A 12597-nucleotide genomic window follows, 5' to 3' on the forward strand; every position below is an offset into this window, starting at 1 on the left:
TTAATTTCAAGAAAATCTAATATTGTATTTTTTTTTTAATAGGGGAGTGGGTTGTATCTTTGTAGAAATGATTCAAGGAGTTGCTGCTTTTCCTGGAATAAAAGACATTCAAGACCAACTTGAAAGAATATTTCTGGTGAGTTCTTTGTTTCTGGATTAATATGTATATATATAATATGCTACCTTACAAATGTGAGTAATAAAATGTGGCTATTGAAATCCCAAGGAGCTATTCTATTTGTAGTGTTTACTTTTCTCTGTTGGAGCACAGGTGTAAAGCACGCAGCCTCAAGCCAGATCCAATCTGCTGGGATATATTTTTGAGACTTGCATGACTTATTCAGATTCTGCAGAATCCAAGCTTTCATTTAAAAAAGATATTTCTAGCTCTCCTGGCTAGAAAAGCTTCCAAATGTGAATCCAGAAAAAAAAAAAAGATGCTGTGTTGCTATGCTGAATCTGCAAACAGTCTAAAATAATGACTCAGAGATGCCCCCATTAATATTATTGTGCTATTTTAACGTTAACATTCATTCTTTTATTGATGATTATTTTATGTGATGGAATAAGCCATGGTATGGGAGTGAAGCCCATGAAGGTTTGGTAAGAACTGAGATTTACTGCAGAGATGAAAATGCAGTGGGAATACAAAGACTGAGAAGGAACATAAGGATGGCAGAAATAGTGATGATAAAGTTTGTATGTGTTTCCCACTGACTGATGCTTTATTCGACAATAAAGTACTTAACAAATAACGATACCTGACAGAGCAGAGAGAAGTGCATTACTCAGCTCCCACCACTGCAGCCTGATTGGTCCATTCATGAGCTGCCGGGACAGCTCTTTGGCTTAATGGGACCTCCACAATTGGGAAGTCCAGTTCATAGTGCTCCTCTGAGGATCTGCTACCATTGTGCCTGTTTTCTTTCTGCACCGGCCCTCATTCTCGGGTTGTTCTGTTATTTTCCTGTTTCTACTGCTAGATTTCCCGTTTTGCTCTGGGTTTTGGCCAGTGCCCTTTTAAGAGGCTAGGGAGAATGTCGTTCACTTCACAGATCAGTACTAAGCTATGTGAGTTTTTTTCTCCTTCAGAGCCTTCAGGAGCTTTGCAATTGTTTAGCAGGTGCCCAGTGCAGATCAACTGAGGTGGCCAATACAGTCCCAAATGCTGGCCTGGTTGGCTTCTGACTGGACCACTGTTGTTTGTTATGTGGCAAGCAGGGGACGCCTCAGAAAGAAGCACCTTTCACCTCAGCCCTAGCACAAAAAAGGGAACTCTGGGGCTTGCTTGCTCCTGATGCCTGGCTGGATTTAGCAGGAGGGGTTGAGTGGTAGCCTTCTCTGAAAGATTGCTCTGGCTTTACAGCCATTTGTTTGTGAGCTGCACTAGATTTATCCTTCCAGTTTAGTTTGTGTGGGAAAGAGCTGCCTGGCAGTTCCTCTCCTCGTTCTGTTACATCATAGCTAGTAAAAAGTCTGGCCTTCCTTCTAACCAGATCTGTGTGGTGTTCTATTCACTGTGGTGCCTGGGCAATTAATATTTGACACCTGCTGTACTGAGGTATGGTTCAGCTCTGAAAATCAGCTCTAAGAATGGCAGCGTGTAGAGCTCCTTGTTTGTTTGTCCCTCAATGATTTCTACATCAGTTTCTCAATCTTCGAGCAAAACATACTTTTTCTAAATGTCAGAGCTGCAAACTCAACGTAGGATGTGAAAGTCACATTATGTTCTTTCTTCCTTGTCAAAACACCTGCGCAGCGATACCCACTGCAACTGCTTCTGTGCTGTATGTGAGCAGGCTCTGAATGAGCTCTCCCCTGACATCTAGTGATGAGCTGGAAGAAGAGATTTCAGGAGCAGAATGCGTTTGCATGGACACACCTACTTTGCCTAGGTGCACAGAAGATGGAGCTGCTTTGCGAAAATGATAGATTTTTGGCTAATTCTGGGTTACAGATCACTCTAGTATTTGAATGCAGGGGTAATGAAATGCTGTTATCCATATTGTATGGTAAAGGACAGCAGAACTGTGCTTAGAATGCCCTGATTGAGTGGGACACCCTAAACTGAATCTCACTTGCTAGGCAGGGGACAGGAGATGCCAGCTCCCAGTGAAGAGAAGGTGGGAATAGGTTTTCCTAGTTGATCATGGACTCTGCCTAAATAGTCCTAGACACCATTTGATCTGTTCCTCTCTAGTGTTTTATGGCAGAGCTGATTAGACTTAATTGAGAGCCCATGTTTTCTGGTTGGTGATTCCTAGAGCTGAGATCACTGTAGAGCAGATTTAGGGGCTAAGCCTTAGACTTTTTGTGAGGACAGTGAAAGACACCACAGAGATTGCACTGGCTGTGAGGCTCCCTACTGAAATCGCTAAGTGCTGGTTTAAGTGATCGAACCTCAGAAAGTGGCATTGCAGGAGCAGTGGCAGCAGAGGCATTGCTCAAACTCCAGTCCCCTCCCCAGCGGTGGGAGGTGAACCCACGTGAATGTACCTCAGAACTCTGGGTATTCACTAACTGTGAGTGGGGTGCAGTAGAGGGAGAGGGGAGCGAAGTGTTACAGGGAAAAGTCACAACATAATACAAATGTGTTCCTGCAAGATGGGAAACTGAGACAAACGACACTGCCCAACGCACTGTGGGGTCTGGTTTGCTTATGGTTACATGCTTTTTAAATGTGGTTGTGATATTTTCCCAAGTTAATGCTGAGTTCTCTTTCCCTTTTCGTAAGAGTTCTCTTTTGTTATACACAGACTCAGTGCTTGTGAGTGGGAAAGTATTGCCTCTCAGAGGTGCCGAGGGGCGGTGTTAAGTTTTCTCAGGTTACTGGGTGGGGATTCAAACTGGTCCAGTTTTGTATTGTTAAGAGGAACCCCTAGATATTGAGCCTGGCCCTTGTTGCTGCTGTGTACACTTGACAGAAAGGTTGCATGTATTTAATTGTAATGTATTGTGTATCAACTTCTGTTTAATACACTAGCAGGTATTGGGTAATTTTAAAAGCTCTGCTTTATTAAATGCATGTACTAGTTTTTAGAAGTGCGGAATGTAATTCCACCTCCTTTTTTTCTCTCCTCTCCTGTTTTACGAACAGGTGACACTTGTAAACATAGATCATGTTAAACACATACTCAGATTTTTTTAAAAGTATTATTGACGTACAATTTTGTATTTTGTTGAAATTAAAATAATTTAAAAAATATAAATTGCTATATTTGACGCGGTCAGTACAAGCATGTATATATCTGTAGAATTTTTGAAACATTATGGTCATTCTCAAGCTGAGTTTTTGTTTTTGTTTATTTTCTTTTTTGGGGAGATTTGGGGGCTTGTTTGGTAAAATACCAAAATCTACCAACCACTATATAAATTAATGGCATTCCAAATTTTCGTTAAGAAGAAAAATGTTTTAAATTGTAGCTGCAAATAACAAGTTCAGCCTTTCAAATAACGGGATAATTTTTGACCTGGTCACTTTAGGTCAGACTGAACTTGTACAAACTTTAAAAGAATAAAAAGAAGCTTTTGTACTGAGACTTTTATGGCAGGCAGTTAACCAGAGTTAATTCTTAAATCCTAATTAAAATCCCCTTTAAAATAGGGGTTTTTAAAGGAAACTTCTAGCCATCTGTAATTAAAGTGCCTCTCTAATATACCGTTTTCATAATTAAGAATTTAAGAAGTTATCTATTTAAAAGTTATAAAACAAGGGATTATTCTTGTTCCCTTTGTTTCTGAACAGAAGGATTAAATTCATTCATTCTCCAGTGAATTGTGTACACTAAGGTGGTTAATAACTTTGAAGTGCAAAATTAATCAGGTTGCTATTTAAGATAACTAATACAATTAACTCCCACATACTGAGTCCTTATAACAGCTATGAAATACAGATCAGCCAGCCAAAGTTGTCTTTTCTGCAGAGACAAGGTGGTGGGGTAATATCTTTTATTGGACCAATGTCTGTTGGTGGGAGAGAATTTTAGTTCACATTTTTCACTTCTTCAACAGTGGATGGTTTCATGCAATATTGTGGTGTTCTGAAAGCAGATATACAATACAATATGCCATTCCCATTGATCCTTTAGTTCTGCAGTGTTCTGAGGTCAGGTATTTTAAAACATACCTCTTGCAATATAAAAAAAATACATCAGTAAGATTCATTACTCTATACCAGGAGTTGAAATATGATTGAATTTCTTTCTCTTATAAACTGTTGTATTTTGGAAGGAAAGGCACTGATTAATATTTAGGACAACTAAATTTAATGTAATGTGAACAGAGTGAGCCTGTGAACAGCAGTTTCATGGACTTCTCAAATAGCTGGCTCTAAATCTATTTTCTATTATTATGTAAATATAATTAAAATACGTGGTACCTTAATTTTCCACAGATTATCAAGTGCACAATAAAGAGCGTATTCTCTAAGTGCTCCTCCATTTCTCCTCCTTATCAAGAGTAGAATACATCCCAAAACCTGTATTTCTGTTCATTTATGCTTATGTTTAATTGTTTACATTTATCAGGGGTTTAATGAAATGGCTATGTTTAATGGACTAGGAAAAGAGGTTGTTCTTCTAATTACACTTATTGCATTATTCTGTTCATTGATTTTTCCTTTTGGTTATTTTTTTAACAAGAGCACTTCATTTGGACTGTTTTTACATGTTATGCTTATTTTAAACAACTTCAGGAGCCAAAGTCAAGTCCAATACTGTAGCAGGGCTGAACACTGGTAGGAGTGCATAAACTTGGATTTAATTTCAGATTGGAGCCTGATTTAGTAGTATTCAATATACTGTGAACTGAAAGTTGCAAATTACCATTTTAAAGTACACATAACTTGTGCCCTAGTTATCAGTTTGTGGTGGATTTGTTTTACTCATTCAGACACTAGAACGTATGGAGAATTTTGCTTAAAGAACTATGTGCTTATTAAGTAAAATGGAGTACTTGTCACAAAGCCACAAGTTCAGCGCTACGCCACAGTTTTGGAAGAGTTTCAAGGAGGACCCCTTCAGTGTGCCAGACCCTCCTAGGTATCTCACTCTTCCTCCGGCATAAACCACGCGGCTTCACCACCTCAGACTGAACCTTTGGGCCTTCCGCACTCCTGTTTCACACCGTGAGTTCTGTTCAGTAAGTCCCACTGAGACAGACCCCTAAGGGAGACTCAGACAATCTTAGGGAGCAATGTGCCTCCAAAAGCATCTGAAGCTAGGATTTTCAAACAGTAGGGTTTATTAGTCGATTGGAACACAGCACAGGAAGTCCTTGGTTAGCACAGAGAAATGAAGGTTACAGCATAGTCCCTTCTGGGTAACCAGAGCCCAGCCAAGCATTGTTCAAGCTCTGTTTCCCTGTCCATCTGATATTCTTTGTCACACTCCGAGGTGTGTGCCCTGACTGCTTCCCACATACTTCCACCTCATACCCTCCTTCCCCCAGTTCTTAGTGCCCAAGCTGGGAAGATGCGGCTCAGCCCCCCTGCTCAGAGGCGACAAAGTCTCACTTTCTCTGAGTGTTTGTTGCTAGGTGTCAATGTCCTGATGATTGGATTTGCCGTTGTTTTCTCAGATTTCAGAGTAGTAGCCTTGTTAGTCTGTATCCGCAAAAAGCACAGGAGTACTTGTGGCACATTAGAGACTAACAAATTTATTGTAGCATAAGCTTTCGTGGGCTTCTGTATTTTCTACTACATGCATCTGATGAAGTGGGCTGTAGCCCACGAAAGCTTATGCTACAATAAATTTGTTAGTCTGTAAGGTGCCACAAGTACTCCTATCCTTTTTGTCTTCTCAAATGCTCCGCTCATATGGGAATTAAGGCCCAGACAGCTAGGTGACACTCATATCTGTGTCTTAGCCTGCCCTGAGAGCAGACAGACCTTTCCCCCCCATGCCAACTAGGTAACAATTGATGCAAAAAGGAGAAACTGAGGCACAGGCAGGTTTCATAAAATTATTACAAAAAATTCCCACCTCATCACAGAACTCAACCACAAAGATCATCTCAGTGTTTCCATTTGCAAAAAGAACATATGTTCAACAAACATCTCAGCTGCTATGTAGAGTTTTGATTTAGTCAGTGGAATGTTACTACTTTACTCTCAGTTGAGAACTCTCTCAAAGCAAACATTTCACCAAAAAGGGTGCAGATAGGTGCACATGTGCTTTTGACTTTTTAATATTATAATCCTATAAGATACAGTCAACCAGTCCTCATCCTTGGAGCATGAACTGAATTCCTGCAGTCATTCGGATTTCCTCCTTTTCCCCCATGTGCAGCACTGCACAATTGGCTAGGTGCATCATGATTTTTTTATTTTGCCTGTCTCTGAGGCATTACATACTGGCCTACACTAAGTGCAAGATACTAGACTTGTTGCACGAGTAGTCTGATCTGGTATGGCAAATACAACATTCCTATATAGTCACGTAATACACACACAAGGAAGTATGAAGCTTAGTCCAAGCAGAGGGGGAGCTTCAGGTGGCATTCAGTCAGATTGTGCCAGCGGTGTGATTAAGAAAAAAATGACATGGTCTGGTTGTGCCTTTACTCCAGCAAAGAAACAACTCCTTGGGCTTTTGGGAATCATTATAAATTAGCTTAAGACTGCATAAAATTACAGTGAGATGTAGCATGGCATCTAGACAGCCCAGGAACAGCAGTGTACAAAGGGTAAACTGTGCATTCCCTCTCCTAAGCTGCACTGAAAGATCAGGCCTGTATAGCTTAATATCTGTTTCCACCATCAGCATTCATATGCCTAAACTAGACCAGGTTTGACTCCTGTGCTATCAGTTCTGTGCCAGTTTTGTTTTTTTGTTAGAGGGAGAAGTAGCTAGGTGTAGTTTTTGCCTTTTATTTCACTAAACCAAGATTCTCGGAGTTACTAGAGAGCAGAAGACATTTGCCCCATGTTCTTAAATCTTCTTTTTTGGATAATAAGCAACATGTGAACTGCACTTTTTTAGTCTTTGTGCTACACTCAGTGTGTGGCTACACGGCTGCCGTAGATGTGATTGTAGCTCAGTTAGGTATACCTGCACTATTTTTAATCTAGCTAGGATGGCTGAAAATAGCAGTGAAGTTGTGCAAGCCCATCTGGAGTCCTGGGTACACACTTATGTTGCTAGACCACACAGGGGTCTGTGCCACAGCATCTTCACTGATTTTTTTAGCTCTGCTAGCTGGATTAAGGCTAGTGTGGGTATGCCTAGCTGAGCTGCAGTCACACCTCCGATTTCAGTGCAGACATACTCTCAGAACTACTTTCCACCATAGGGATGATACAAAGACAGGTCTTCTGATACTGTACAGATTCCCTGCGCAAGCAGAGTAGCTAAAATCAAAATGCTGCTCTGACTATAAATGCAGACTCACTGTGCAGATGTGGCTGCGGAATGAATAAGCTGGTTAATTCATGACAGTTCAGGTAATATGACACAGCTGGGAAGCTAGTTCACAGCCAGAACCCTCTCTCTCCGCTGACTTGCATGCCACAAAGTACTGCAATCCCCTCCCTGATTTTGAATGATAATACTCTGCTGTGTTCCAGCATGCATGATATTAAAAATAATAATGAAAAGGAAACTATACCCATTTTGTTCATCCCAAAAGCATGAACCTAAAAGATGATGCAAAAAAAAAAATCATACATTTCTGCATGTATTTTTAATGCAAGACTTGTCCTGTGTTTGAAATTTCAGTGCTGGATATGAAAAATAGTCTTTTTTTCCTTTAAAATAGCATGAAATTTGAGTAGGTGTGGGAGAATGTATGTGTGTTTGGTCAGAAGTATAACGAACTGCAAGGAGTATGTCACCTGTGTAATGTTGCATACTAGCATTTGCACTGAGACCTTAATGTTAGCTCAATGGCTTCACAAATGCCTGTTATCTCATTGTGGTTCAACATCTTCATGTCAGTTATATCATATGAAGCCTGGAATAACTTTTTTCAGCAGACCTAGTGCTCATTCAGTCAAGTGTTGGGCCAGAAATGTCTGTTGTTGTAGCACATTGTGCTAAGAGCACCTCTTTTGGAGCAATAATGCTGAATCCAATAGGTGAATATTTTATCTATTATTTGTTTGATGTTTACCTATATAATGCACACTGTTTGCCCAACTGCATCAAAGTCTCCTCTTTCCTCACTACTTTTAATGCATGCTTTTCTACTGCTCCTAACAACTTTGGTTCCCAGATACAGCTTGTTTGGATCAGGTGGAACACATTTGGTTGTGAGGCAGAAGTTGGATTTAGGTTTTGACCTTGTGTGTTTCTGGGAGGAAGGCTGAGGAGAAAGTTACTCTCCTCTTTGAGCTTCTAGTCCTTGATAATACACATCCTCATAAAATCTTTAGACTCTTATTCTTTATTTTGGATACAAATATATCATTTAAAACCAAACAGAACAGAATATATTATAAAAAATAATTATGTACTGGCAAGGATGTAGACTAGATAATCTAAAAGAATGTTCTTTTTCTAATGTCTGTAATCAAAGGATAGGTTTTTTTTAAGAGGATAAAGAGATGCATTTGGAAATTGGTAATATGGGCAGTTGTTTTCTGTATGTGTCTTTTGAAACTCTTCTTCTTGGTGCTTAGATTTAAATAATAAAATTTCAGGAACTGAAAAAATAGTCATGGCTGGCACTGATTTCTCTTCCCTTGAATATGTTTCATCTCTTGTAAGTTGCTTTTGATTTATGAATTTTGCTTTTTGCCAGGGCTGGCTCCAAGTTTTTTACTGTCCTAAGCAAAAAAAAATTTCCTGCACCCTCCCATCCCAACCTCTTCCCCGAATCCCTGGCACCGCCTCCTCCCCTGGGTGCGCCTCATTTCTCCTTCTATCCCTCCCTCCCAGGCAAGACTGGGAAGGATGAGGGAGAAGCGGAGCGGCGGCTCGCTCAGGGGAGGAGGCGGAGGTGAGCTGGGACGGGGGAGCGGTTCCTCTGCCCCCCCCAGGGTTATTTCCTGAAGCCCTCCCCGTGCCCCCCACTGCCACAGCTCACCTCTGCTCAGGGCCGTCTCCCAGCTTTTTGTGCGCCAAGGGGGGTGGGGAAGGAGCCGGAGTGCCGCCCTTTGGAAAGTGCCACCCCAAGCACATGTTTGGAGTGCTGGTGCCTAGAGCTGGCCTTGCTTTTTGTACCTCCTTCTCTCTGTGGTACTGAATATTTAGAAGGAGAATGCCTCTAATCCCTTTAAACGGGCAGCTTCCCTCTTAATCTTATATAGTACAGAGGACAAGAAGACTGAACATGGATAGGAAGGGGCTCTCCCCCTGCCCCCCAGGGAACATACAGTCTTCCCTGAAGGGCTGTGTTCCCTTTCCCCTTCAACCTCCAACATCTTCCCTCCTCCTCATGAGAACAAAAAACAATTTTCAAGAGGAACCAAAGCTATAATTAAAAAGGAATCAGAAAGTTGAGCTCTCCTCCCTGTGTAAGTAGAATGAATAAAAAATAAGTAATATACTGTGTCAGTTTGCCTATAGGCTTAATGCAGGGCTGGCTTTAGGAAGTGCAAGACCCAATTCAAACAGTTTCAACGGGGCCCTGGCAGGGATAACTTAAAAAAAAAAAAAAAAAACACATGTAAAAAAACATGTGGGGCCTGTATTCACCGGGCAGTGCTCTGAGTCTGGCGGCACTTCGGCGGTGGGTCCTTCACTGGCTCCAGGTCTTCAGCGGCACTGAAGGACCCGGTGCCAAAGTGTCGCTGAAGACCCAGAGTAAGCAAAGGACCCGCCGCTGAAGTGCCGTCGAAGACCCAGAGAGAGTGAAGGACCCGCTGCTGAAGTGCCACTGAAGATCCAAAGCACTGCCAGGTGGGTAAAAATTAAAAAGACACCTCTAGCCAGGGAAGGGATTCTCACTGGTCGCGGGACCCTCTTAGGTGCGGGGCCCAATTCGGGGGAATTGGTGGAATAGGCCTAAAGCCAGCCCTGCATGCAGCCATAGAGAGTGCATAACTACCCTTTCAGTTACTTTCTCTGCAGAACAGCCATTAAAGTAATCACCAGCACCCCAACCACTGCATAACTAATGACGTCAATAGGAACAGCATGCATGAGGGTTACTGTCGTTGGGCTTTTAATTATCATAGAGCTGCTACTCTGAAACTGTAGAGCTGTTGTGTTCACTATTGTTCAATACATTACTATAGATCCAGGTTAGTGATATCCTAAGCCAGATCCTGCACCTTTGGAGATACACTTTCTTAACTTAAAAATTTCAGTTGATTTTCTGTATCCTTACAGTGGCAGCAGATCTTACACCAAGCTTGTTCTTTGATTGTTTTTTCTGTAGTCTTTGCTGCTGACTTGGCTGCGTGCAGGGTTTATGGATCAGCACGTCTGCCAAATGTGGTCAGTGTTTACCTTATACATCTCCATGGCAGTGATAAAATTATGTGGCCATGCAATTTTAGTAGTGAAAGGACAGACAGCATTGTGCACATTCAAGGCCATGTGATACCATCAGATCCACACTGAGGGTCTTCAGAATTTTTACCTATTTTATTTATTTGTGCCTGACAGTGGCTCTGACTCCAAATAGGGCTTCAGTAATAGGAAACAAATTGTGTTTTGCTTTCTCCTTCTTCCACCCTCCTGCCCTGTGCTCCATCTCAAAAATAGAATTGCATGTTTGTTATGGCAGCCCCCAAAAGAAGGTATTGTCTGACCCATTGTGGGAGATATTAGCCACTGCCACACTAAGCTGTATGTGTATCAGGTCAAACAGGAAGACCTTTAGCATGTCTAGTGAGTGAGAGTTAATACCATCTAAGTAGAGTATCTTGTGCTTAGCATGTTTGTATGTATAGCCACTGCCCAATTGTTTAGTGACAGTGTAGCTTACAAAGAGTCCAGTTTTGTAATGGGTGTTAGTCCTATACAGACATGCAGAAAAGAGGCTGTGTGTTTTAACAATGAAGATGAACTGATAACATGTTAAAAGTGAACTGATAATGTGTTAAAAGTGAACTGAAATGCATATGAAAAATTGTGATCCTAGTTCATTAGCAGATGCATGTGTAGATATGAGAGAAACATTTGCACTTCCAAAGAAAACTAAAAGTCCATTGTTTTCCATTGAACTTCAATTTCATTTGCCCACCATAAAGAAAGGACCTGACCCTATAGCTCTCACTCCTGCATCTCATTGAATTCAGTGGGGTACTTGCAAGAGTAGGGATGCAAGATTAAGCTCCAGTACGCTGTACTGTCCTAGTTTTTGCTTGACTTGAGTTCAGCCATTTGATGTTTTAATATGTTTTTCTGCAACTTTTGCAGTTATATTGCCAGCACCTCAAACACTGCAGGAAGCTGAATTCTTTTCAGGGCTCTCAGGGTTTGCGATGTTCTCAGACCCTGTAAGGAAAGCACAGAATTGTGAATGAGGCAGGAAAAAAGGATGAGCCAATTTGTTTTAAATGCATTTTTGTCATTTAAAATTTTTTTACACTCCATTAAGGATTTTCAATGTTAAACAGTATTATTCATTAAAGCGTTGCAGTTCACTTTTGCCTCTGACACTATATCATGATGATTATCCTCTATAGCCCAAGACATACTCATTTTTCCTTCTAACATGGAGACATGTTAAAAAAGATGTGTCCATCCTCACTATGCCAGTGTAATTGTCACCTGTGTTGTCACATAATATGTTAAGTCAATACAATTCTGGCCAACCAAGCTAGTAAGAGACTTGTAAGTAGTCGCCCTTGACTACTTATTAGGGAAATTTGCCCAGGCATGCCTGGAAAGGGGAATGAAATAAAAGCAGACAAGTCAGAGTACCTCTGATACATACAAGGAAGACATGAATAAAACTAAACCTGCAGACTGAATACACCTGCAATACACTTCCAACTTTGTCATAAGGTGGGAGAAGCCAGCCTGGTACTAATGCTAAACCCTTGTTCCAAATGAAAAATATATCAAGTAGTGTATAATGAAAAGTGACCAGAAAAACTCTTAGCCAGCAGCATGAGGGAGTAAAAAGTTAAAAAAAATAAATTAATCCTTGACTCTATTCCTGGCACTCAAGCTAGCCAATCTCACAGCCTAATGTGCCACTGTTTTGGTGTCTCCTCACACAAAGGTACCAGTTTGTGCTCTGGGATGTCATTTTCATCCAGCCCCTGATTGTCAGAGAAATCCAAAGCGTGACTGTTACTTCAGAGACTTGGCTCATTGTCATGAACAGCAGGGCAAAAAATGAACCCTGTGAAAAGTGATTTTCTATCTGTAAAACAAACAAATGAAATTGAAGTTGAATGGAAAACAATGGACTTTTAGTTTTCTTTGGAAGTGCAAATGTTTATCTCATATCTGCCATATTTTGCTTGCTGAAAGAAAACTATGCTATAATTATAAAGCAATATTGTTTCAATTCCAGGTTTGACTGTTGCATCTAAGGAAATGATTACAGGCTGCATTTTAAAACACGGAGGTAGGGATAAAATCAGTGTAGCTCCATTGATTTACACTCACTGAATATCTTCGCATGTACAGTTTTTGTGACCTGTTTTCTGTTCACACAGATGATAGAATTTACATGTGTAAAACCCATTATTTGTGT

At 40.9% G+C, this 12597-nt stretch overlaps 1 protein-coding gene across 7 annotated transcripts in view; it reads left to right on the top strand.

Annotated features, from left to right (window-relative positions):
* The window catches only part of CDK14 (cyclin dependent kinase 14), a 545410-nt gene that overhangs the window by 350893 nt on the left and 181920 nt on the right, over positions 1 to 12597 (top strand). For all 7 annotated transcript variants that reach the window (XM_032798112.2, XM_075062353.1, XM_032798113.2 and 4 more), the window contains one exon: positions 43 to 136. In XM_032798112.2, coding sequence (XP_032654003.1) covers positions 43 to 136 — 94 coding nt within the window. The remainder of the gene's footprint in view (positions 1 to 42; positions 137 to 12597) is intronic.

This window comes from Chelonoidis abingdonii, chromosome 2 (assembly GCF_003597395.2).
Source record: "Chelonoidis abingdonii isolate Lonesome George chromosome 2, CheloAbing_2.0, whole genome shotgun sequence".
Classification (NCBI taxonomy): Eukaryota; Metazoa; Chordata; order Testudines; family Testudinidae; genus Chelonoidis; species Chelonoidis abingdonii.